Source organism: Mauremys reevesii, linkage group 11 (assembly GCF_016161935.1).
Source record: "Mauremys reevesii isolate NIE-2019 linkage group 11, ASM1616193v1, whole genome shotgun sequence".
NCBI lineage: Eukaryota > Metazoa > Chordata > Testudines > Geoemydidae > Mauremys > Mauremys reevesii.
The window spans coordinates 55,550,343-55,577,711 of record NC_052633.1 but is presented as its reverse complement, the minus strand read 5'-3'; the positions used below and the strand labels follow the sequence as shown (position 1 = coordinate 55,577,711).

General features: G+C 40.6%; 2 protein-coding genes across 25 annotated transcripts in view; both read left to right on the top strand.

The window, feature by feature from the left end:
- KYNU (kynureninase) overlaps positions 1-4,189 on the top strand; it is a 135,652-nt gene extending 131,463 nt beyond the window's left edge. For all 18 annotated transcript variants that reach the window (XM_039495117.1, XM_039495114.1, XM_039495115.1 and 15 more), the window contains 2 exons: positions 378-608; positions 3,849-4,189. In XM_039495117.1, coding sequence (XP_039351051.1) covers positions 378-608; positions 3,849-3,965 — 348 coding nt within the window. In that variant the 3' untranslated portion in view covers positions 3,966-4,189. The remainder of the gene's footprint in view (positions 1-377; positions 609-3,848) is intronic.
- Positions 4,190-7,881: 3,692 nt separating this feature from the next.
- Positions 7,882-27,369, top strand: part of ARHGAP15 (Rho GTPase activating protein 15) — a 464,338-nt gene continuing 444,850 nt past the window's right edge. For 4 of the 7 annotated variants that reach the window (XM_039495671.1, XM_039495670.1, XM_039495679.1 and 1 more), the window contains exon 1: positions 8,673-8,934. In XM_039495671.1, coding sequence (XP_039351605.1) covers positions 8,920-8,934 — 15 coding nt within the window. In that variant the 5' untranslated portion in view covers positions 8,673-8,919. Of the gene's footprint in view, positions 7,946-8,672; positions 8,935-16,254; positions 16,292-24,396; positions 24,601-27,369 lie in introns of those variants that run through there. The other 3 variants (XM_039495675.1, XM_039495674.1, XM_039495672.1) reach the window with 3 other exon arrangements.

The window sequence follows — 27,369 nt, the reverse complement described above, 5'->3', positions numbered from 1 at the left end:
CTTGATTTGTGTGTTCAGATTCCCATGTGCATAGGTAAATGTGCTCAGAACTATTGCAGCAGCAGATAAGGAGACCCTTTACGTCTGGCCCTTAAAGTACATAGTCTTGTATTTTCTAAGGCTCAGTTCTGCTACCCTCATTTATACTGGGTAGCATGTTACTACTCGGTTCTAGTGGCACTACTTACAGAGAAAGCTAATACTTAATTATTAAAGATAGAAGAATCCAGGCCTCAGAATAGTGTGGCTCTTGAAATAATTAAAATTATTGAAAAGGACAAAAATGGCCTCATCCTTCTTTGGAAGGTTTCTGTTTTATTGTTTCTGTTTTCAGCTGCAGCAATGGATTATCTTTCTAATTATTTACTTCCTCGTAGGTCTTTGGTCAAACTACAATGAAAGCACTGAGAAGGAAATCCATTCTGCTAACGGGTTACTTGGAGTATCTGATAAAGCATTACTACAGTGAGGATAAAGCAAATCCAGAGAAACCCTTTGTAAAAATAATCACACCACCTCAGATTGAGGAAAGAGGATGCCAGCTCACACTAGTTTTTTCTGTTCCAATCAAATCTGTATTTAAAGAACTGGAAAAAAGAGGAGTAGCTGTGAGTAAATCAGTCTTCTCGGCTGCTGATTTTCCCATGCGTTGTTTTATGACTCTACTGCACTGAGTTAATCATTTTTGTTGTTATTCCTGTATAATTTCATATAAGACCTGAGAAAGACCCCGGTTAATTTCAATAGGCTTTGGATCAGGCCTACAGAGGATAAATTTCTTATTTATAATAAAAGAGAAGCTTTACCAAATATTCAGATTACAAGAATATGATTTTTTTTTACCCTAAACTTGAACAAACTCTTTTTGCAGGTTTAGAAATGTTTGGATAACTTCCCCCTCACTTCACATTTCCCCTCTTTCTCACTCCCCACAGACCCCATAAACAAACAGTCTGTGGTTTCATACACCACTGCTCTGTTTTCTCCCACTCAAGATGAAACGTTTCAGTGTTAACATACTATAAAGGAAGGCTATTTCCAACCCATTTGGAAAGTACCAGGAATCTCAACAAGAAGGACATCTTGAGATTTCCAGACTAATTCTGTTGATTGAAGAGGTGTGGCTAATTCAGAAAAGCCTTCAGATTTTTATGTACTGAATAAATGGAATAATAAAATATTTTCATAATTCATCTTTAGCTCTGAAAGAAATGTATATAAGTGGATGTTATTACCCACATTTTATAGCTCATCTGCTAGACTGTAGGCTGCCCAGACCATCATTCTTTTTCTCTATGTTCTGTACAGCACTGATTTATTATCATTTACTGAGAATAGCATTAATGCTGGGAGACATTTTGTGGCTGAAACCTTTTGGGGGGGGGCCTGAAAAATGCAGATTCGGGTCAATTGAAATATTTCATGAATTTGTGCTAATTTTGGCAAATTGTTTCAGTTGAAGAAATAGAAATGTCCAAGTGGTTCATTTTGATATTTCCAAAATATTTTGATTTTGGGGGGGGCACTAGATTCACAAGGGGTAGTAGGCACCGTTCACAAAACTGAAAGAGGAGGAGGAGGAGGTCGTGCCAGTAAGGGAAAATTACACTATAGCTTGGGTGCTCATTGAGGAGATGGGGACACCTGAGTACTAGTCATGTGCCCATGAACAGCTTTAATTATTTATACAAAATGGAATAGCTTCAACAGGAAAGATTGAGAGAGGCCCTCCCTAAAATAGCCAGTAGCATGGTAGTTAGGGCCCTCATCTGGTCTATAGGAAGCCTGGGTTCAAGTCCCTGACCTAGAGCTAGGATTTAAACCTCTCTCTCTCTCTCAGGTTAGTGCCCTAAGTACTCAGTATAAGCAGGGCATCACTACACCCTCTTTGTTTTGTGAATGGCACCTACGTCTCCCTGTGAATCTCGCCCTTCATTTCCTTTGCTTTTATATATATATATAAAATCAAACAGTTCAAGTTTCCTAAAATGGAAACCATTTTTTTCTAATTTTTTCAATTCATTGAAATATTTTTTAAAATGTGTTTTGGGTTGACCCTGAAACAGGTTTTTTTTTGGGGGGCGGGGGGGTTGGTTTTTTTTCTCCAGAACTGAATCTGAAAAATTAATCTAATCAAGGCTGCACTGTGGAAGGTGCTGCCTATGTACATAGTAGACCATCCCTGCCCCAATGAGCTTGTGATCTAAATAGAAAGAAACAGAAACATTTTACAGATGGGAAGCCTGAGACATTGAAGTGAAGTCATTTCCCAAAGTCACTCAATAAGCCTGTGGCTCAGTCAGAAATTTGAACCCAAACCCGATATCTTAAACCACAAGATCATCTTCCTCTAACTGACACTTACTAGTAACCTAAAAGGCTATTTTCTCTAGATCTGAAGAAGCGCTCTGTGAAGCTCAAAAGCTTTCCCCTTCTATTCAATAAAAGATATTACCTCACCTACCTTGTCTCTCTCCCTGGGACCAACTTGACTACAAAAACACTACAAAATGTATAATACTCAGTAAGGAGCTCTCAGATAAAACCAGTTCCTTTAATGATCTGCAAAAAGCCAGAACCTTGTTGTTAGTAATTCATACAATAGGAGAGGTAAAAAACAGTCATCTCCTTAGAGAAATATTCTAGAGTTCAGATAGCAAGGCAACTGAAAGCCAATCATGCTGGTAACCAGTGAGCACAGGTCAAAAAAAGTGAAGGTATCAGAGCCTGAATGTAAGGTATTATGTGTTGTGTTTGGAGGTTAGAAGTGCTGGCGGGATGATAGTCTAATGCCATATAAATGATATAGTAGATCTATTTCTGCTGGTGACTTGCATTTCCAAAGGGCAATACTTGTAGGCAGAATACACTTATGTGTTTTGGTGCTGCCAAGGAATTCCAGGAACTACTGCTTTTAAGAGGGCATAGGGCATAATGCTGTTGCCTTGTCATTGGGACGCAGTAATGTTTCATTTTTAGGAGATTATCCTATTCAGCAAAATATTTAAGTTCAAAATCACAGCAAGTCTTGTGGCATTTTTGTACCTTTATTATAAAACGTACGACTGTATTTTGTGCATACTTTTTATCGAGAATATGGGCCATATTCAGTGCTGTGCCTCTCAGAATTCACAGCACAAAAAGTGTAGCCCATGGGTGAGGGGCAAAGATGGCTTTTTGCCAGATGAGTGCTTCCCTAATTCTGGGCTGCTTCAGGGGCCGATGTAGATCCTGGCATAAATCAGCTCTGCAGCACAGAATAGCCAGAGTTCAGAGTGCTCTGGACACTCCCCATAACACCCCCTATTGCAGGGGCTGCACAGAAGGGAGAGGGTGTGTAGGGCTGCGTATGTTGTTTCTGCATTGGGGATGTTCCCTGGAGGTGCTTTACTTCACCAGAGAGGTGTAAAGGAAGTAGCAGCATGGACCAGAATCTTGCTCCCACAGCTAGGTTCTAGTAATATGCCATTATTCATTGTATCTTTATTGTCTCAACTTTAAAGATGTACATAAGAACATAAGAATGGCCCTACTGGGTCAGAGCAAAGGTCCATCTAGCCCAGTATCCTGTCTTCCGACAGTGGCCAGTGCCAGGTGCCTCAGAGGGAATTAACAGAACAGGTAATCATCAAATGATCCATCATCCCCTGTCGCTCATTCCCAGCTTCTAGCACACAAAAGGATCTCTCTTCCTCAAACTTGCAGTAACCAGACTTTAGGGAGAGAAGGTGGGCTGGTTTTTCGTTCGTGTTATTGCATCAAGGCAAGGAAGAGGTGAGCTTTTTGTTGTGACAAATACATTTGAAGTGACATTAATTTATTAAACATTCCTTTTCTGTTTTTTGCAGTGTGACATGCGAGAACCAAATGCTCTTCGTGTTGCCCCAGTTCCTCTCTACAATTCTTTCCATGATGTACACAGATTTATTGAAATCCTGGGATCTGCAATTACATCTGCAAAATAAGCAGCAAACAATGCTATACCATCCTGATTTTATTGATGGCTCAGCTGTATCTTTTCATCTATTTCTGACTAAGATGCATTTATTCTTCTGAGCAATTCTGTCCTTCTAGTAGACTAGGCTATATTCACTGCAATTTGCAACAACAACAAAAAAAGGGGGTGGGGGTGATTGAATAGTTATTTACAACAGACTGTACTTTTTATTAAAGCTAATATTTCCTCTTGGCTTTGACTTTGACTCCACAAGTTCTTATGATCTGTACATTTTAATGGGGCTTTTCTAAAACATTTTATAGTTTCATTCCATTAGCTTGAGAAGAGGAACAAGTGAAGACTTCAATAAATAAAAAAAATAAAATATCATTGTACTATAACAATATGATGTATAACAAAGAATGAAATATTAGGCTTATTACTTCAGTAATGTACCAAAAGTTTGCAACCTATTTTGCAGTTTTAATTGGCATCAATTCTGTTTAAATAAATCATAGGTACATTTTAAAAAGAAAATCTGCTTGTTTTGGTAAAGTCATTAGTTGGTGCTTGAGAAATCTGAAATGGTGCAAACAGTTTGAGCTTTTGTTTCACTCAGAAGGCCAAAGTGGTGAATTCTCATTATAATACAGCCAATTACACCACTTTAGCAGCATGAAGGGAGGGACCTTCAAGGAGAGTAATATATTTGCACCCATGTAGACAGGGCTTGTCTACATGAGAAAGTTACTGGTTTATATAACTGTGATTTTAAACACTTACTTTGGTTTAAACAAGGTTTATTAACTGGTTTAGCTGAAGTCAGTTAGGAAATGGCTTAAGTTAAAGATGTCAGGAATCAGGACCTTCAGCAGAACCAGTCTCTAGGCAACCTAACAAGTACAGCTGGCCTGTATAGTAGGCTGCATGATTAGCTACACTGCCTGATTGGTGGGAAAAGTCAGTAGACCATTCTTAAACCCAGCAGCAGCAACTTGGTGGTGGTTCAAAGTATTTACCTGTGACAGCTGCTTGCTTGTTCTGATCCTTGCGCCTGTCTTGGACCTGGACCTGGACCCGGACTCGGACCCGGACCCAGCCCCATTCCCGTCTTGTCTAATTCCAGGTAACCTGGCTCTGACCCTCTGCTCTGATTTCTTGACTTTGGTCCTGCAATCCATCTACTGTCCAGTGCTCAAACCACTAGGTATGGCTGGCCACACCCCACTGTCTGACAAAAAGAAGGTAACCTACTGTTAAACTCAAATATGAGCACCCACACAGGGATTTGCCTCAGTTCAATCAAATCAGTTTAAAAACTGATTTAAGTTTAATGGGGAAATATTCTCATGTGACAAGAACTTTGTATACGTCAGGGGTCAGCAACCTTTGGCACACGGCTCGCCAGGGTAAGCACCCTGGTGGGCTGGGCCAGGCCAGTTTACCTGCCGCATTGGCAGGTCGGCCGATGGCGGCTCCCACTGGCTATGGTTCGCCACTCCAGGCCAATGGGGGTGGCGGGAAGCCGTGGCCAGCGCATACCTCGGCCCGCGCTGCTTCCCACAGCCCCCATTGGCCTGGAGCAGCGAACCACGGCAAGTGGGAGCCGCAATCAGCTGAGCCTGTCGACGCAGCAGGTAAACCAGCCTGCCAGGATGCTTACCCTGGCAAGCTGCATGCCAGAGGTTGCCGACCCCTGGTGTATGTGATTATCTGTAATTCACAGGTATGCCAAACAGAACAAGTAATATCACATCTCACATACTGGTCAATACTTCCTGAAAATAGCCTCTAGTGCTACTTCAGAGCTTCTTTTTATTGGAATTTTAAGCCAAAAGAGGAGTGGGGGAAGCCTTTGGACTAAACTGCTTTGGATGGTAAAAGCCATTCCATAAAGTAGGATTCCCAAAGCACTAGGCATGCCCTCCACACCCCCATCTATTCTGACACACCTCTATCAGAAAGCGATGCATATTCTGATTAAAGGACAGGTATTTTCACTATCAAATCTTGATATTCTGTAGGTGGGAGAAAAACTGAGTGCATATAATGTCATGAAATTAGAAAAGTACCCTTGCACATCTAGTATAGTGAATGAAAAGAATTACTGAATGTGATGTAGGGCATAGAACATAAAAGAAATTCTGCTAGCACCTGTGAAGCAACCACACTGCTGATAATACTGTGGAGTAACCACAATTTGTCCTCCACATAATGTTTAGTAAGTTTACTAATAAAAGGCCAGATTCTGACACCACCACTCATGCTGAGCAAAACCTTATTCAGCAAGTTGTCCAACTGATTTTTAGCAGGACTACTCAACAAGTAGACTACTCAGGATAAGTAGGAGTGTTGAAATCTGGTCCTATATAACTATTAGAAGACCAGTCACTAGCAGGTACTGGTCCCTTTGGTTTACTGGGAGATACAAGTTTGTGGTCTCAGTCTAGTAAAGTACTTCAGAATATGCATCGCTTTCAACACATTGACTTGAATATGACTCCTTATGTGCTTAAAATTAAGCATGTGCCTAAATATTTTGTTGGATCATGGACTACGTGCAGGGAGAGGAAGGAAAATTTCTTCCTGTTCCCTGTAGAGCTCAACCGATGACCTGAAAACAATTTGTTAATGAATGTTATATACTTTGCCCTTCTGTGGCACTTAAAAACATCTGGGTAAACATTAACTAGCTAATTCTTTGTAAATAGATGTATATTCTATTTGAGTGAAGTTTGGTACAGCAAAATTCACATGATGCTTCAGCTTTTCTGACTTGTACTCTTACTTCCAGTAGTGAATCCTGAGGATAAATACAACCCCCATTCTCTTATATATATTCAGTGTCTGCTTATCCATAATGTTTTCAAACATCTTATGTTTAAAATGTTAGAGGCTATAAAGATTTTACCAAAGTAAAATTACAGTTCAGCAATTAATTTTAAATATTTTCAACAAACTCAATACAAAAGTTTTATTAAATGAATAATACTGAAAGTTAACATTAGGTGTCAGTATTTTACATATTATTCAGTGAAAAGATCTAGTGGAAAAACTGTTGTATAAGAAATGAAGGTTATAAACTACATTTTCAAATGATTTTAGTTATGATTGTCAAAGTAAAATCAGAACTAATTATGTGCTAAGGTAATTAGTTGTATACACCCCAAAATGCTTGTAGCTAATTATGTCTTGGATTTTAAATTCAGTATTCAGTACCACTGGATTTTAATTGTGATCAGATTTAATTTTAGGACGGTTGGAAGAAATTATATTTTCAAATTAAACTACAAGATGTAAGGTTCTAAAGATGCAGGAGGGAAAAAATACTCTGATAGTGTTGAAAAAAATGCCATGGGACTGACAGAGATTTGTGACAATATTTGGGAATCTCATACCAAAGAGAAGAGGAGTCTGTCAGTTGTGTGTGTCATCCTTCTCTGAACAGGACAATTTACTCTTATGTAGATTTCCTTAATTACTTGGGCTCAGATCATGCACAACTGCTGAAAAACCCTGGGGAAGTAGAAACTGCACAGGTTCAACTTGCAGAATTTTGTCCAGATACTGTAATTGGAAGGATAGAGGGTGACAGAAGGCAGAGTTTTCCTTCCAGAACAAACAGGGAGTTCAGTCCCCTGAAGTTGTTCATCTCTCAAGACGTGCATAAACAATGAAGGAATCACTGGAGGCCCTGTTCTTCTACAGCAGCTTCAGGTCCCTCTGAAACCTGGCTTCATAGCTCTCCCTAGCTGCCTTGGGAAAATCAGAGGTGCAAATCAGTGCCTGTACCAAATACCATTAGTCCATGGGATATTCTGATGTGAGGTACTCTCAATCTCTCCTATTAGAGTTCCATTTTAATTAAATATTAATTTAAACGTGAGTGAGAATGATTCTACTGTCCAGTAGCTATGGAACTCACCTGAGGGATAGCAGCTCCCTGTTCAAATCCCTTTTTCTCATCAGGCAAAGTGGGGACTTGACCTGGGATCTTCCACATTCCAGGTGAGTACCCTAAAAACTGAGCTAAAGGTTATAAGATACTTTTCTTCCCCTCCTCCCCTACCAGGTTATGTGGCATTAGTTGCAAGAAATTACTTAGGCCCCTGAGCTGCCTGCTTCTGGGAGAGGGGTACCCAGTTGTGGGTTGCAAGCAGAAGTAGGTGCCAAACTCCCTAAGAGGGGGGAGGCTTAGGACACACCCTTCTCATCAGTGTCTCCTATTGGCTAACTCTGGTGGCTCCCTGCCTGGTGTGCTGGCTTTTGTGCATCACATTCCAAGGTGCCTAATTCTCCCCATACATTGTACAGGGAGCTTAGGTGATTTCCCAGGTGCTTAATGGTCAGTGCTGAGCATTGCAATGCCGAAGTCCCTTTGTGGGTCTGGCTTTAGTACCCACAGAAGTTGGTCACTTTTTCCAAGCAGCCGAGAAATAATTTTCCATGCTAAGCCTAGACTTTTGTCAATATTTGTGAAATATATTTACGGGGCTTCTAACATTCAGAAATGAATAAGTTATAGGTCAGCAATTCATATTTTTATGTTCCTAGTTTTTATTACCTAACTTACTTGTCTAAGTATCATTTTATGTTTCTAGTTAAATATAAGTGAAAATTGATTGGGGGTATTTCTCAGTGGAATTCTATCTTTATTTCATCATAATTGCTTCATATTTGAATAATGACAGATGAACTGCTTCATTCAATTGCAGTTTTAAGGCTTTGAAGTCACAATAACAGCAAAGGATTTAAATCCTGAAGCCATTATTATGGCAGGGAAGACATCAGGGAAAATGAAAACTTATGGTGTTGTAATTTTCCAGCAAGAAAAGTACTTGTATGGCTACACTGCTTCTTTCCTGGCCAATTTGCTAATCTTACTAAAATCTACTAAACTTCAGTGAAATGACTAGCTGCTACAACTTCTAGCACACCAAATGTCTTCTACAGTGCCCAAAAGAAGAGGTTATCAACGCTGAATGAAAGTCCATGTAGTAAGTAAGCTTCTCTATGGTTATTTTGATTTGAAGTCACATGCTAGCTACAAACCATTTAGAATTCCATGCAGCTGTAATACTGTATTTTGCCAATAAAGAGTTCATTAGATCTTTTTTCTCTCAGACATTTACATCTAGTCCTGAGTACATGTTAATACTCCAAGGTATGAATTTCAAAGTTCCCTTTATCTCCATGTTCAGTAATTAATCAAACAATATGAAACTGCTTTAGAAAATAAGGAACAAATCCTGCATTCAAAATATGTATCCAAAAAGTTGTTACATTATAACTTGATTGTGGGGCACAATGCATATAGCCACTCACTGAGGGAAGTTAATCAGAGTATTATTTATTTGTTACTTGCATTTTACAGAAAGTTTTTCAATACTTTGTCATAATGTTAAAATATGACCAAATCGTATATCCAGCAAACTTCCTTCTGCTATGAGGCAGCATCAATGCAGAAGAGGCATAGCAAATCATTACTCAAAGTGACTTGAAGATGGGGATAAGATTTATACAGGATTCCAAAGTATATGTGGGGACAAGGAACACTGGCAACCCTTCTTTGGAAATAAAATAAATAAAAATAAAATATCATTGCCAAGTATAAATACAAAGATATATGTGGAAACTGTCCCAGTAATTTCCTAGTTAACACACATCTTAAATAAAAAGAGCACACACACAAAACCAGCTGGTGATTCCACCAAAATTTGACCGTAATGACTCTCTGGTGGGCCTTCATCCTTGCCCAATCTAGGAAGCCCAGACATATACCATTTGCAACATCTTGTATGGACTTCAAACTTACATGGAGCACCAACAGAACTGAGAACATCCCTTACAGTAGAGAGAGTGTTGTCTAGTGCTTCCAGAGGGAGGATGGGATGGGACTCCTAGGTTCACCTTACAGCAATACATGTGTATCCTGAGACTTACCGGCAAATAATGTTTGCAAAATACTCTGGGATATGTTCATGAAAGGTCCTATTAATGAGACACCATTTTAAAAATAATGTAACAAGCCCCAGCCTTGATAGGTAAAAATTCTGTGATATATTTACCTTCTAAGTAAAGAGAATACTGTGGCACAGTCAAATATTGTGGGTCAGTAAATGTTTGCTTGTCTGGTTATTTTTAATGGAATCCACTGTGGAAGTGCAAAGTATTACAGAAAAAAAAACAGTTTCTCAGATAAGAAGTAGAAAGATAAGAATGGAAGTGTCATTCAACTAAAAAAATGATAATGCACCTGTTAGGATGCCCCCAACATGTAGTATTTTACTTTATCTTCCACATACTAAATCAAATGCCCTAAAATGGGGTCACAGATGCCACCAGTAATGCTGGTCTATTTTTAGCCTACTCGAGCAGTTCAGATCCTTTCAACTAGGGGACTTGGAAATGTCAGCACTTCTCTGGAGATGCTGCTAGACTTTCCTATAATGATACTTCCTGCCCAGAAAGCAGGATGCAGGTCTCTTGAGAGAAGTTAGTTGTTTGTGAAGGGCCACCCATCACACATGCTAAGTATTATCAACATTGACTCTGTGAGGGCTATTACTCTCTTTCCTGGGCTGAACTGCTGCAGCATTGGGGTTGGACTGGTGAGGTTGATGTGAGAACTGGGAAATGTAGAAGCTATCTTCTGTGAGCAGAAAGATCTCTGGCACACAGGGAGGGAGAGAGGTTCAGCCTAGGAAAGGCAAGACATGATGACTCCAAGGGTCTGACTGGAACACAGAAGAGTAGTGGTACTCTCCTAAGTGCCACCCACAAAATAAGCTCGTCGCAAAGGAGATGCCATACACAGTAAATTATTAAAAATAAGGCTAGGCATGCTCTCCAGGATTATTGGGCTCATCTCCCCCTCATTGGAGTATAAAAACATCTGTGAGGTGTGCTGGGCTCCTCGGGTGTCTTCTTCTCATGGAGGCAAATATGTCCTGATGGGCTTTTTGACCTTGCCTTGCTCATTAGGAAATCAAATGTCCTAGTGTTTGGCTCCATGGACTTGGTTCCTTCTTGATCAGGTAAAGAGGAAATAGTGGTTTCTCCCAAGCCTACTCACTGGTGCTGCCAAAAAGGAGCTGTATCTTGTGGCATGCTGTGCAGATCTGCATAACATGATCCTCTTTCTTCTTCCTTACATACCTTGATGAGCAGTGAGTTAACAATGTTGCTACTGAAAGTAGTATTGCTGGACTTCTGAGTTACCACCATGGAGTAGATCTCACTTCTTAGGACTATTCTCTGAGCTTCTCAGCACAGGCAGACATCACTGCATTCCTTAGCCTCAAAAATGTGACCTGAGTTTATCTTCGGAACTATAAGGGCTAGATACTTTTTTTTAAAAGTGAAAGAGTTAATTCTGGAGAACAAGAAGGACAGCATGAAAGAGGTCCTGGCATGCTGTGCCATGTGTATTGGCTCAATCTGAGCCTTGGATGTCTCTTACCTTGAATGCTGGAGCCAATAAGAAAAGGACCAAGAAGAGGCACTTCAAGGAAGTTTCTAAGGAATCAATCCAGAGTTAGAGATTGGGGACAGGCAGCTGGGTTTAGGACTCAGGCTTGGTGAGACTAAGGAAAGAAGCATCCACTGCAGGACTGCTGCAGGTGATGGTTTGGAGTCCAGTGAGCAGACAAGAGACCAAATCAGTGGGTTACCCACCTTGGAGTTAGAAGGATTAAGAAAAGTTAGTTAGTTAGAACTGTTTATGGTGTATTTATGGTGTTGCCTCCTGTATGTGTGATCATAATCTTCTAGATGAAAGTCACTGTATAAATATGATCATTGACTGAACCCAGATCCTCAAAGCTAACTTCCATTGAAATCTGGGCCTAAGTGATTTAGGAATGCAAGTTCCACTGAAAATCTCTGGGATTTGTGCACTTAGGTACCTTTGAAAATCTCACACTCCATCATTAAACACAAATATTATAGGGTGAAGTCATAAGTAGCTGGTTCAGAGTTGACAGACTTTCAAATCTCCTACAGCATCTAATTTTCTCCTGTTGCTATAGTGTCCTGAAGCATCACATGCTACAAGAGGGTTGAAAAATATCACTGAGAATGGGTGAGGCTGGGAAAAAAGAAATACCTCTTTATTCAAATTTACAATTTAAACCAATTAATCAAGGATTATTATTCCACCTCAGGGTGGAGGTGGGGTTAGTCCCTCATTACACCTAGCCCATGGCTAGGAGCAATGCATTAAAAAGGAAGTATGGATCTATAACACACCTATTTTTGCACTTTCTTGTTTCAGCTGAGACAGAAAACTAAAATACCCTCAAAAGTCTGGAAATATTGTGAGAAAAGCCTAACTTCAGTCAGTATTACTAAAATTCAGACAATGGAGTCTGTTATGTTGAGGTTTTCCAAATGACTTTTGTTTAGCAACACAGACCAAACAAAATCTCCAAACTCCTTAATGTTTACCCATCACTATACCAGAACCTGATTCTAATGCAGAGATTTTCTTTTTGATATTTTGTTGTGAAAAACATTAATTAAAATGAATAATGTGCATGACTTTTGTTTTCAGTCATAAGAATCTTTAAAAAGTAACTGCAAAAAACAGTATCTTATAAATCTATCCTGAAAAAAGATAGGCACAAATGGATAGAAAAGAATGTTTTACCTCTGGTTGAATATTCTTATTATATATATATCTATACTATATAATGTTTTCCAGAGACCTATGAGATTTGGCTGTGTCTTCTAATTTTTTTTTCATATTTAGAGAATATGTAAAAACTGGTTTAATTTCATCAAATCAAACATTCAATGAAAGCTAAGGCGTTAGCTCTGAAATAAGACATCAGTTTTGCAGGGCTATACATCCTTTGAACTTAGATGACATTGTCTCAGAGGACAAGATGTTTGATGAGTTTTATACTTTAAAGCCTCTAGTAGGAAAAATTAGTCTGGAATCTGTTTCTGTAGAATGGGGGGAAATCATTCAGTCTTCAAAAGATCAGGAAAAAAGTCATTTTCTTTTTCCCTTAAGTATCTTTCTTTCAAATGCTTATATTGGAAGAGGTTCAACAGTCATTAATTTAGGGGCTTATTTTCCCAGTGATTCAGGGGGGATTTATGTGCACCCTGTCCTGAATATTAAGGAGAAGGAAAAAATATTTAGAATGGAAGGATAAAGGGATCTATTATCAAGCTGATCTCATAAAATCACTGCTGACTATTTTTAATCTATTCAAATAATATAAAGAACTTAATACCATATTTAAAATTTCAGTAAACATGTAATACATATTCTAGATCTGATAGGAGGTACTGTTCTGTAGTGAGTGAGCCATAACATTATGGAGCAGTGGTAGCCACTGCGTGGTTTTAAGGATTACTTTGTGTTCTGTCCATTGCTTTCTGGCACATGCAGGAGCACCATTGCAAGATGCTTTTGCATGTGCATAACAACATGAATATTCACATGCATAAGGTTATGCACATGCTGAAGTACCTTGATGAGCTGGGACCTAAAAGCCCAGTTTTCCCCCAAACTCAAAGTGCTCTATTAAAAAAAAAAGATGACCTGTCTCCTTTATGAGTAGTGGGGACCCTCTTCTAAGTCATGGCCCCTTTAAGAACATGTAGTTCTGAGGAAGATCACCAGACCAAATTGGGAAAGGGCGCCCAGGTGCCTGAGTTATGTGACTACTGGCTAAAGTTATAAAGGGGTGCTCTTAGCTCAGTCAAGAAATAGGGAAGGAATGTCTAGAGTTGGGGGTGACCTGCAGGGAGGCTCTCCTTTGGAAGAATAAAAATGACAGTAGGCTGGGGAAGCCTGCCCGGATTCATGCACAGCCCAAAGAAAATGAGTTATGGAGACCCTGTCCCAAGGAAAGAAGGATTTTGAGTTGAAGTTCTAGGAAGAAATCATGGGATAGCTCTCTCCAAAGAGGCCTGGCGTCCATGGTGGGACTGACAGAGAGCTCCTTTGCTCTGAGGGACTTGAAAAGCCAATAGAAATGGTGCCTCTAGCCCTGAAATATGGGTAGAGGCCATGAGGGAGGAAGGGTTTGAATCTGGAAGGGCCAAAGGAGTTATCTGTTTATTTTGTGAGGGCTTAATACATTTCATTTCCAGAGAGGGACCATTATGTCAACACTCCTGGCTGTGGGCATTGACAGGAGATCTGAGGCATGGTGACGGCAGTTCCAAACCATGAGACAGCATGTTCTGGACTGTACCTTTCATTCTCTCTCTCTTCTCTCCCTGAAAATGTGTTTGCCACCTCTGATCCCACTATAGTTTGTCTGGAAAGTTTGGTAAAAGTTAGACATGGGCCCAGATCCACTGCTCTGGATGAGGGGCACACAGCACAGGGAAATGAGGATGCTTTAATTTATAGCAATAGCCTCTAGGAAATCAGCATGGTATAGAGTCCTGGCCATGTTCCCTATCCTGCCCCCTATACTGGTAGCAAAGAAGGTGTAAGAGCTGCTATCCTGGCTCTTTAACATTAAAAGAACACCCCTTACACTGGGGTGATCCTCCCATGACCATTTACACCATCTTTAGATTCGGAATATGCCAGCAGCATGGTGGTGGTTTGTGATACTTCACTCTAAATTTGACAAGGAAAGGGTTAACTAGGGGCTTGTTAAAAAGGGTTATAAAGGAAGAAACGAGGGGAATGCTGAAGGAGGAGCCATGATGGGGGAAAAGGAAGAAGTAATGTTTTCTTGGCCAGGCCACTGGGTCAGGAAACAAGTTGAAGATGAGAAACTAGAGGACTGTCATGCTTAAAAGCTGTAAGGTAGGAGCTGTTAAGCTTGCTTCAACCAGGGAAAAATAAAAACGTAAGTTATCTGTAGTTTGCCTGAGGTGGGGGTTGGACATGTCTGAAAGGAGTATGATTCCCAGTATGTTTGGCCATAGTGGAAAAATGCTCTTTACAACAACAGTTTAATTTAAAGTGGCTGGCTGAATATTTGTGCAGAGCTGTTTTCATGGCTACACAGAGCAAGTTCAAAAATTATTTGTAAATATTTATAAATGTAGATTGACATGGATATGGGGATGTAGGAAATAGGGCAAATATAGCAAGGAAGAATTCTGAGAGGGCACATACTGAGGGTGAAGAGTAGGATGGCGTGGAGGACTATTGGTTGGGGGTCTGGGTGGCTTGTAGTTGTGCTAGCTGGCCTTTGAATTAAAGTCAATGGAACTATGCCCATTTACTCCAGCCGAGGATCTGGCTCATGGTATTTAGAGGTGTGACACTATGGTCTGCTGCAAAAACAACCATATAGTAGGAGAATTTTTTACAAACTTATCTGTGTACAAAGGAGACAATACAGGTGAGGCTAGAATTTGAGAGGAAAGAAGGTCTTTTCTCTTGTGGTTAGGTGATCCTGGCTCAGTTCCACAAGGTCTCTGTGTGATCTTGCACGAGCCACTTAAGCTCTTCCTCCCCTTTTGTAAACTGGGGATAATAATCCTTCTTTTGTCTTGTCTATTTAGACTGTAACTCTTTGGGGCAGGGATGGTCTCTCTTATTATATGTATAGCCTCTAGCACAATGAGGCCCTAATCTCAGTGGTGCCCACATTTTTACTGTGGTAATGCACAAATAAATAATATTTGTTTTGCTAAAGTAAAAGACCCTTTAGCTCAGGCTTTAGTTTCCTTTCTTAGGTTCACTACATTTTGCGGGGAGGGAACAGATCTCCCCTGACTTCTATCAACTGCTTGTTGGCGTCTCGATATCTTAGTTTCTCTCACTATGGAGGCCTTCTCCACACTGCAGAGGGAACTAAAAATCTTGGGGACACAGCAGCAAGGGAACAGCTTGGGTAATATTATTTTTAACTTGAAGTGTTAATCGTTTCCACTTAGCAATCATGAAACTATTTCATATGGACCCTCCAAATAAATATTTCTAAAGGTAGTTCTCCAGGGAAGAAGAAAGTATAGACATTCCTTTTATTGTCTGATCAAGTAAAAAAATCACAGAAGATAATGGGGATGGACATCCTGGATCATCTTCTAATCCAACTACCTGCTTCAAGGACCATGTACTACTTTTTTTCACAAACTTGGTGCTGAATCCGCTAATTTAGTGTAATTACAATCTTTAGCAAGCTGACCTGTCCTCCTCCTCCTCTTCTCAGTTCAGCTGGAGCAGCACAGCCTCTTCTGGGAGCTGCTCCAGCTTTTGGAAATGAAGAAAGCAAACCACCCTGTCTCCATAGAGAAGTTTCACGTACTCTTTCTTCCTTTCCCTTTGTTTCATTGTCTTTTTCCTGAAGGTGGCATCCAACCAGTTCAGACGCCATGTGTTGTGGTGTGGGCAGGAACAAGGACTACCGAGAGACTACAACATAGGTAAATACTTTTCAAGTAAGAGCCCCCAAGTGATACAAATAGATGGCATTGCTGCCAGGTGTGGTATGAACTGCATTAACTCTTTATGTGCCTTGCAGCACAGTGTATCTATACTTCTTATTGGGCCTGTCTATAGCATTTGATACTTTGATCACTCAATATTCCTGTCCTTCAAGAGGCTGCAGGAATAAACAGGAATATCCTGAAACATATCATATCTTTCCTCTCAAAAAGAACCGAGTGGCAACTGGTCCTTATCACTGGAGTCCTACAAGGCTCAGCCCTCTCCCTCATGTTATTCAGCATCCATATGAAGCCATTGAGATAGTGGTAGAAACAGCATGGGCTGAAGTGCCAGAAGTACTATAATTTCTATACTGTCTTTATGTCAAATATAAATGGCAGCATATCCCAGCTTTCTCAATACCTAGCTGCAATGATCACTTGTATGGAGAGTAGCTGGTCACAATTCATCCCAGCTAATGCTGGTAAGAAGAGAGATGTGCTTTGAAGAAGGCTTTTAATTGAACCTGGCTGCAACCTTCATTATGGAGCCATATATTAAAGTATGGTGAAACAATCTTTCTTTTTGTTTTAAAGTCCTTTACTCTGTGATGTCATTATCTTTTTTTTTTGACATTCCTGTACTCCTTCTCTAGCACTTTTAGTACACAAAGTTCTAACATCACAGAAATGTTTGCAGTGTATTTCAAGTTTGCATGCTGCTAAACCAAGTCAAATAGTCTTTAAATAATGCATCAACATATATTTGTTTTTCCTTTTTTTTGTTTTTAGTACAGTTTTAGTTTAAAGATGTTTGGTGTGTTTTTGTCTCCTAATTCACAAAGATGTGACACTGGCCTTTAAAATATCTGACAGTAGCTCAAACTAAGAGGTACACAATCCAAAATAAAAAAAAGCTGGGATTAATATAACATTTTCTTTTATGCACATGCAAATTTCATTAACACTGGCTTTATCATTTCTAATATATGTATATAAAAAGTTTAAAAATCAGATTTATTTGGGCTGGAGAAATATGGAGTGTAAGAATAGTGTAATATACCTTGTAAATAGGTTGGGATTGAGAAGTATACACTGGAGGAAGAGCTGAAATTTATTCTTTACTCTTCCTTATATAACTGAGAGCCAACAAAAGAGTCTGATCCAGTAAAACATAAAGTTTTCATATAACTCCGCTCTAAACATCTAGACCACTTTGCAAGGTACAGCTGTATCCATAGCTTTTGTCTGACACTGAAATCAGCACCAAGAGATGCTCTAATTTTAGCCCAAGGTAACTTTTTTCCAAGAAGGTGAGTGTCACCTCGTACAGTGTACCTTTATGACCGTAAGTCACTCCAAAATGTAGATCTTCATTGTGCTACACATTGAACTGTTGCGACTGGTGTTGAGGAGAGGCATTTTATGCCATACATAACTTCTGAAGAATTAAGATTATTTTTAAATACTTATCACACCTTTTTGCACTTTAAGCTATGATATAAATGGGACTTCACATGTAATTTTAAGAATATGATGATTTCCTATTGTGAGTCGTGACACAGTTCAGGGCAACTGCACCTGTATTCCCCTTCCCTTGTCCAGCAAAGGCACCCACTTTAGGCTCCTGGCTCCTCTCTTGTGCAGAGGCCCACCCCTCTCTCCTTCCTGACCAGGATTTTTCTAGGCTACACAGCTCCCTGCCTACACTGAGAGTTCCCCAGCAAGTCAGACTACCTAAGCTGGTCTCTATCTGGGCTTTGCTTTATCCTCAGAGTCTATAAATGTCATAATTCCCCACAGTTATAAGTTAGCACACAGCCCTTTCTAAGCAAGCACATTTATTCTTCTGATGAAAGCATTACAGAGAAAACATTAAAAACATAAAAGAACCTACACACATGCTAACAAGCCTACCAAAGATTCCCCCTCTTCTCCCTCACAATACCAACAAGAGTCCTAGTAGGTGAACACAGGTTTTTCTGTGATTACAAGTTCCTAACAGCTGTTAACTTAGAACATGCACCCCCATGCATAGGTTAGCTTTTCCTTTATGCAGCTTATGTCCTTGATCTTCAGAGACCTTTAATAGTTAGTCAGTCAGAAAATGGTTCTCTTCTCAGGGAACAGCTTCAGAAGGTTGGGTTCAGAGGTGGGAATTTGCATTCACCACCTCCCTGCTATGTCCTACTTAACTTGGGTTGTCCCAAAAGTTCCTTCTTATTTGGCATGTTGTTTAAAATAGTCCTTTGAAGCTCACAACACTTCCCACTGGCCACATCTCCCCACAAGGGAAATTGCATACAATCCCACCATAATACATAAACTTTGCATTTATAATACAATGTATTTCAAAGCCATTTGAACTTAATTCAATACAATCACCCAAAGATTGTGGAGGAAATTGCCATATCTGTCACAAGCAGTATGAGTTGTTCAGTGGAAATGTAGCTTTTTACATGGACAGCATGCTATGGCTAGCAATAAATTGTTGTGTATATGCATGTAAGTACTGGAGACTGCTGTATTGTATGAACATCAGCATGGTACAGAGGAATGAACTGCTGACTTGCTGAGTAGCCTTGTGCAGGTCACTTCACTTCTCTGTCTCTATAAAATGGGGCTAATACAGTCCAAGAAGTCTTTCTATAGGCAGGGCCGGCGCTTCCACTTGGCGACCCTAGGCGGTTGCCTAGGGCAGCAGGATTTGGGGGGGGCGGCATTTTGCCGCCCTCGGTGGAAATTTGGTGGCAGGGGGCCATTCCACTCTGGGTCTTCGGCGGAAATTTGGCGGCGGATACTTCACTTGCACGGGACCCGCCGCCGAAGTGCCCCAAAGACGTGGAGCGGAAGGACCCCCACCGCCGAATGCTCAGAGGAGGAGCTGCTGCCTAGGGCGGCAAAAACCCTGGCACCGCTCCTGTCTATAGGGACTAATGAGTTTATATTTTCACAGGCATTTTAGCATAGGAAGCATCATCTGAGCATTAAGTCATAATAGGTATAATGTAGGCAACATCAGCCAGAGTTTTTCTCCACTACTTTCCATCCCATTGCCTTGGAGGGATAGCTGTTGTGGGCAACAGGATGATTGATTTTCCACATTGATACAGTCCTTGGCTTCCCTGCTTTCTAAAGAATGTTAAAAAATCTGGAAAATGTTAACCAATATATGATAAATACAGGCAAAACTTAGCATTAAATATTGCTGCTTGAATTTCACAAAGTCTTTTATGAATTATTTTATTTTTTCAGTGAAATTCTTGCAAAGCAAAACTTTGGAGCATTCTCCTTCTCTGTCATCACAAATTTCTTTTAATCTAAAATCAACTGACCATCCGAAAGTTCTTTTTGGAGCTCCTTAGTGTGACATATAACCATTCACCTCTAGGTGTCTGCTTAGCTCCTGCCAAGATTGGGGTGAATGAAAGCAGTTAACTTCCTGACTGATACTCAGTGCCCTATGTGAAATTAGTTGTTCCAGTTCCTAATGTTCATATCACAAGGCACACTGTGCTTAGCATGGATTCACTTCCTTGTTAGCTGTTTTAGCAAAGACAAAGGACTGAATAGATAAAACATCTTACCCACCTTCTCACCCTTAGAAATTGTCAGCCCATAGAAGGAATCTTATGTTCCTTCGGCCTTTGTTTATTACTTGTCATGCAGGCAAATATTAGACTTCAGTTTGTAAAAACTCTCAGGCAATTGGTATCCTTAATAGACTGCTGTTAGTCTATATAGTTTGTAACAATATCCCTTCTGCTTTGAACTGTGGCTTGTGTACATTCAGATACCTACCACCTGGCTCAAACAGCATATGTATAATCAGCAATGGCTGTGGCTATGAAATGAAGAATAACCAAACTGATTTTTCAAACACCAGGTACTAAAGGTCAGGACAGGAGCAGAACAACATTGGTGTACCCTTGCTTTCACCTGCCTAAATAGTCATGCAAGAGTAGAGCTCTGAGCAGTGATCCGTTTCAAGTAATGCCTTTGTGTTTTTTGTTTCCTGTTTAGCTTACTTAGGATTTTAGAGCTTTCACATTCTGACTAAGCTGGTCTTATGTGCACGTCTAGCATAGTTTCAGTGTTCCAGAGATCACACAGGAAGCTCATACTGCATAAGTTTAAGCGATATGCAAAACTATCATCTTTTTATAGTAATTTGGCAATACTGCCAACTGGATGCTAGAGAAATTAGGAGGAAGTAATGTAGCAAACTGCAATTCTGCCTTTCACTGTACATTTAACATTTCCAAATCATTTTCACTAAAGAATGGCACTTCTTCTGGTTATTTAGGTTTTTGATATGATAGACAGAGTTTACTATGTAGTTGCCTGAAATTTTACTGTATGTATCATATAAGATTTCTGATACGTGGCTCACATTTTAGTAGTAAAGTAAATGTAACTATTCTATTTTTTTAGTCATGCATCATTAGTCCACAGATATGAACTATATAAAGCTGATGAAAATAGCTTCTGTTGTAGAAAAATCTGAGAAAATTCATAGTTACATAGGATGTGCCCATGAATATTTTCCTAAGATTTGTAAGATATCACAAAATAGCTTAAAATTTTCATTATTGCTATCTATAAATTACAAAAGATTAGTCTTTTGCTGCTGAATTTTCAGTTTCTCTAATTTTTAGGCATTCACAGATGAAACGTTCAGAAACAAATAGGAATCAAAGAGAGCTATAGTTCCTCCTATTTTCTGCTGTGGCCTCCATAAAAAACCCCATATTACTTGTGAGTTTGGACAAAACTTCATATTTTTTGCCAATCAATTCACCTCCTCAGGGTGAAAATGGTTGAAATTGTTCCCCAGGCAAAATCAAATGGAGATTCCATCCTCTTGCAGCAAATGCTAGCATTCTGCCTGGGAAAACTGTCAGTTAGAACCCTACGTGGGACCAGTGTAGAGTTCTGGAGTGCGACCGGATGGGAATGGCAGTGGTTATTGCAGGGCAGGACAGGAGCGGGATTAAATATAGTCTCACACAGGGCTCTACTGTCATTCATTGTAACCATAGTAATTTCCTCATCATCACCTTTAAAACCTTGTGCAGTTCCACTCCTGCCTCCATCTCTGCCTTCACCTCCTAATACATCCCGACCCAAGCCTCTATGCTTGGCCTTAATGAACACTTCATCACCTCACCATTTTTCATGCTGCCTTTTATGCTCAGAACAGCCTCCTAATTCCAGTGTGACAAGTCACTCGGGGGTGGCTGGTCATTGCAGCCTTGCAGAAAGGTCAAATATGCAGCAGCCCTTCAGGGGGTTCCCTTGCAGTTTCTCTTCCTGGGAACTCTGGGCAGCTGTGCCACAGAGTAGACAAACTGTCTCTCTTCATCTGCTCCCCTGTGACATCCAAGCTGCCAAAGTTCTCTGATGACAAGGCCAAGAGGCTGGAAGAGGGAGGAGGACAGAAAATGAAGACCAGGGTGGGTGGCAAAGGTTGAAAGGTGGGGATGGCTGGGGAGGGAGAGGATGGTAGGGAGGGACAGAAGAAAGGAGACTAATAGGGATGGTGGATCAATGGGAAGGATGTTCCAGTATCTTGTAACCATCCCTTGTTCCCCTCCATCCGGTTCCCCTCCATCCCTTGTTCCCCTCCATCCGGTTCCCTCTCCAGGCCACTCCACAAACTCCAATAATCACACTCTGTTCTTGGGGTGCTCCAGGCTCTCTCTAGCTCTTAAGAGTCCCTGCACTCCTCCAACCCCTCCCCTAGATCTCCCAAACCACCACCATATTTTCTCTTTATCTCCTAACCCCTTACTTGCTTTTGAGAACTTAGGCCGAGGGATGTGCTGGCTGCCCTTCCTGCAGCTCCCATTGGCCTGGAGTGGTGAACTGCAGCCAGTGGGAGCCGTGATCAGCTGAACCTGTGGACGCGGCAGGTAAACTAACCAGCCCAGCCCATCAGGGGATTTCCCTGAACGAGCAGCGGAACGGCTTTGAGAACCACTGCTCTAGACTCCCTGCACCTGATTCTGATGGACTAGAATTTTACTCACAGTCATCAGGTGATCTGTAAGCATGTGATGTGTGTTGGGAGGATAGCTGGGAGCTAATCTTTCAGTGGCTGAAGACAAAAATAACCACAATATTGTAACCATTCTGCCAGGTGGAGCCAGCAGCAACCAGGGCCGGGTTGAATATCTAGGGGTTCCTGGTCAACAATAGGACACAGAACTAGCTTGACCCTTCCCCCCACCCCAGTAACCTGGGAAAATTACACCCCACCCCTGGATGCCTCTGAGAAGTGATACTTCCCCACTCACAAGCATAGAGTCTGAGTGTAGAAAAGAAACTTTTAATGAAAGGAAGGAAGTCATCTGACATTAATTAAGGAAAATGCCACAAGCAGGATTCATAAACATAATACTGTGAGCAGGACACCCAGCCCAGAGTGCGTGGGGCAGCGCCTTCAGCCTCATGTTCTTGAGTTCCACAACCAAAATTTCCTTTACGGTGCCCCTCTCTGATCCCACACCAAACCCCACTCAAAGTGATTGTCCTTGGTCAGAGGACCTAGGGTTCAGACATACATCTGTGTGAGTTAACCTGGCTTGCTCTGCCATCTGGCCGCCCTGCCAGCCGCACCCGCTGGCCATCCATCAGTCACCTGCTGCTGCCACCTGCCTTTCTGCTCTGACCTCTGCAGGTCAGTCTCTCAGTGATAGTCAACTCTTAGTAATTTCAGCTTTTCGGAGGCTGAGTAGAAATGCTGTCCCACCACAAGTGATTTCAGCCCCTTTACTCATTAAGTAAAGGACTTAATGTAACAAAAGACTCCCAATGGAGCTTATTTACAGTGGGGAGGAACAAGTTAAACCAGACCAAGGACCCTTAGGGAGAGTCTATGTCTCCTGTCTGGGACACCTGTCACCACCTATCTTACTTTGATAGGGGTCTGGCATTTGAGTCCCTGGCTTAACAAAGTCCTTTCAGCTGAGGGTGACTTCCTTATTTGGGACAATTTGGTGACCTCCTTATTTGGGACAGGTTAAGAATAGTTCTGCTCCCCTTTACTCATACAATAAAGACAGCAACATTGATAACACCACGTCACTGCCCCTGCATTCAGTACTAAAGTGATCTGTAACCCAGCACCAGCCAAAGCTGATCACTTGGAGCTACACAGCTCCTGTCTACTGGATACCTATGCACAGTAGGTATGTTCATGTAAATAGAGTTTGCTCCTAAAGTCTCTTCCCCCTCCCCAGCTAGCTGTCAGGGGAGAGTTCGTTCAGACCCTGCTTACAATATCCTACCAAGAGCATCAATAGAGGGTTTTGCAGACTGTCCTGCATTGTCTGAAAGGGCCAGACTTTGCAATGATTTTGATGACCTTTTATAACCATTCAGCAAGAAAATAAGCATTGATAACGCAATGGAAGAAATCTCATCCTTCTCTACTGAACAGAGGAAAGTAATTTGTGATGGAAAGTGTGGAAGCTATTTATGGAGGTATAAAGTAGTGAAGTGGGCTTTTGTGGCGCTCTTAAGATATAAATTGTCCAAATTTCCGTTCCTTAGATTCACCCTGTCTGGGTGAGGAAATAGTGTTGAGACTAACTATAGGAAGTAATCCAGACAAGCAGATGTGCTTGCTTGGTTTTCTAAGAACTGGCACATCGGGATGTGTTAAAACAAAATATTAAAGAAACAGAAATGTTTATCAATGTGGGTTTAACCAGCCCGAAGTTGAAACAGTAACTTCACTAGTAAACCTTCTGAGTACTTACTATGGTTGGAATTATTGTTTTATAGACTCCAAGTAACTGCATGGTAAGCAACATGTTTGTTAAACCTCCATTTGAAAAACGCATGAGTAGATTTGTTGCAAGCTTTTTATTTTAGCACTCAAAGCATTTACAGAAGGTAAGAAAAGGGAAGTTGTCTCAGGGCTTAGCACAATTCCTGACAGCATTTCCTCTTAAACCACATATTTACCTTCTGCAAAAAGTTAATGCTATTCTCTACATTTATAGAAATTTTAGCTGAAAAATCTGTTTTTGTGCTGCCTGTTATCCAAGACACAAGGTTTTCTTCTATAGACTTAGATGCAAGTGACTTATTGGTACGGTGGTTAGCTCCTGCTTTGCAGGAAGTGGTTTTATTTTACTTTTTTCCTCCTGCTTTCTTTCTCTTTATAAGCTGAGGGAGATTAAACCAATTGCACCCTTTAGACATGTGACCTAGATGGTTTCCGTTTTTAGAAATAGTTAAACAGTTGCAAGTTGATGGCAGTTTGAGATAAGAAGAAGACGTCCATGATTCTATAGGTAAGGAACCTTACATTAACCTTAAAGCAATTCATGAAGCTGTTGTTAAAGATGCATGATAAGAGGTACATTTATATATCCTTTCACAGAGACAATTTTAGCACAACTTTTAATATTTAAATGATTATTTTATTCCTCTTGGCATTATTTGTTAACTTTAGTATTATAAGCATATAGTATAAGGAACTGTGAAGGGTGCACACAAGTATATAGTCATTAAAGGGCTAACACCAGTCCTCAATTACATTCACACAACCGTGTAATTTAAGGCAGAGTTTGGAACTTTATTGTTTAGGGCTAAACTGTTCTGAAAAGGGAGGAGGGAGAGTATAAATAGCCTTCTCCTCCCTGTGAAAGCTATTGCGTTTATTGCATGATGGGGTCATGTAGCTCCTTGGATGCCAGGAGTTATTGTTACAGTTTTTGTACTGCAGTGCAAGGATGAGAGAAAACTGCAGTCCCTGCAGTCTAATGAGTCAAGTGACTACTCTCTCCTTGTAACACCTCATGCGCAAATCATCCCAAATGGGGTGAGAGAGAAGCAAGGCCATAACTATGGTCTCTCCTGTGCTGGCTGGAAAGGGAGAGAGGAGAACATTGCACCATTACAAGACCACACTAGCGTATTTTGGGAGATCTCCCACTTTTAAATTATCACCATTGCAGCAGCACCTATGATAGCAACAGTGGGAGTGCTAATTCAGATAAAAGACAAGTGTTTTTAGGTCTATATAATAGGGTGGTAAAACATTTGTGCCCCATCTGCATTAATGTTCCTATTATCATAATAATAGAGCTGCTTCAGTGGAAATGCAATGATGAGATACTTCCTGGAAGACTCTAATGTAGACAAGGCCAATTGGATGATGCATTATATACGTTCTTTCTGTAGTTTGATCTACTTAGAGAGGGGCTGTTCTTCCTAAATCACAGTCTCTCCCAGAGCTTCCCTTTGGGCCATATTGCTCTGTATTGCCCTTAGCATGTGCTGTGTATAAATCTCACAATCTGGCCCATAATCTTATTCAGAGAAACAACTAATCAGCAAGAGGTACAAATGACACAATGTTATGTTTTAATGATTGTCAGCATTCTAAGATTTCATGTTGTGGGACAATATAATAAAGGTTTGTTTTGGTTACTTTGCATATTATGCAAAACTCAGTCACATTTGTAACTGACTGTCTCATCACAAAAAATAGCTTGGTTATTTTCTGGAAATTTGGGTCATAGCTGAGAGAAATCATACATGATTTGAAATTCCCTTTTTCAATTTGCATTGCAAACTGTTTTGTGTTTTGAGGGCAGGCTTTTTATTACTGTGATGACAACCCAAAGTTTCTGAACTCTTCAGAGACAAAAGCATTCTGTGAATACTAAAGCAGGCAAAGACAAGTAACATAGTTTATATAAAAAAAGAGTCTCTATTTGTCTGTTTGATACTTTTAATGTTTACTGTTGCAATGTGCTGTTGGTCATTTGAAATTCACTTTTTTGGAGATTTGCAAAAATTGTTTGAATTCATAAACTTTTTTTCTTTCTTTCCCCTGTAATTTAACCCACTTTTCCCAAGGTTAATTCAGCTTAAAACATGGTTCCCTCCCCCCCACCAGAAAAAAGAGGTCTGTGCTCTGTTTTCCAGATGGAGGGTCACCATCCACCCAATTACACCCTAACCTATGCTGGTACATATGGGTGCTTATATAATACATGATAGATCATTCTCTGCCACATGTATAAACAATATCCACATTATCTTCCTATATTTAGAAGCTACTACCATACCAAGATCTCTAAAGTGTGGCAAATGTTGAGTTTGTGATGGTGTCTTCTGTGTATCTTAACACAGGGCAAAGTCATAGCCTCTGTGAGGCTGCTACTCCACTTGCGCACAGGTGAATGGACAATGGGTGGATCAGTGGGAACGGACAGGTACCTTTGACTGTGCCCCACTCTTTCCCCACAGTGCTGGCCAATGCAGGTAAACTGGTGTGAGGAGAGAAGTAACTAAGTCATGAGCTGGTGTAGATTATTTCCACTCTGGAGCAAAACAGGAAGTAAGAGCCAAATTGTGACTCTGGTCTTCTCCTAGATAAGCACTATTATGTGTTGCCTCCTACTTAGCACAACAGCCACAATCTAACCCACATTGATTTTATACAGTTGTACAGAAGAGCTAGGTCTGATGCTAAGATTTGTTACGTGTCCCCAGCTAGAGAGGGAGAGAGCTCCCAGCTAAACTTTCAGGCAGTACGCAGCCTGATAAATTCACAGCGCCTCACCCCTTTACTAGTTCTTCCAAATTATGTGTTGGCTACACTCTGCATAGATTTTGGAGTTTGATTCAGAGGTGGGGAAGGCCTCTGGATTATTGGAATCACAGGCACCTGATGGACTATCTCCTGTTGGCTGGTCAAATGCAATGTCTTCTGGGTTCTTTGAGGCTGACCACCTGCAATTCTGATCTTTTCCCATCTTTCTATAAGCAAGTGTTATGGCTGTGCTTCAGCCAGGGAAGGCTGCTAACTGTTCTTAAACTTGCAGAGGTCTATCCCCTACTCCAGAAACCTTCTCTTGATGCTGGAGTGCTTGGCTCCAGTCATGCACAGAAGAAAGCAGACAATCTGCGAGAATGGACATATATGTTATCAATGAGAGATTTGAAATGTGGCACCTCTTAAGCTCTCCTGTCTATTCAGCATATATATAATGCCTTTGGGGGTGATTGTTTTAAAAGACAATTTAGAATGCTGGTGTAATTATGGAAGC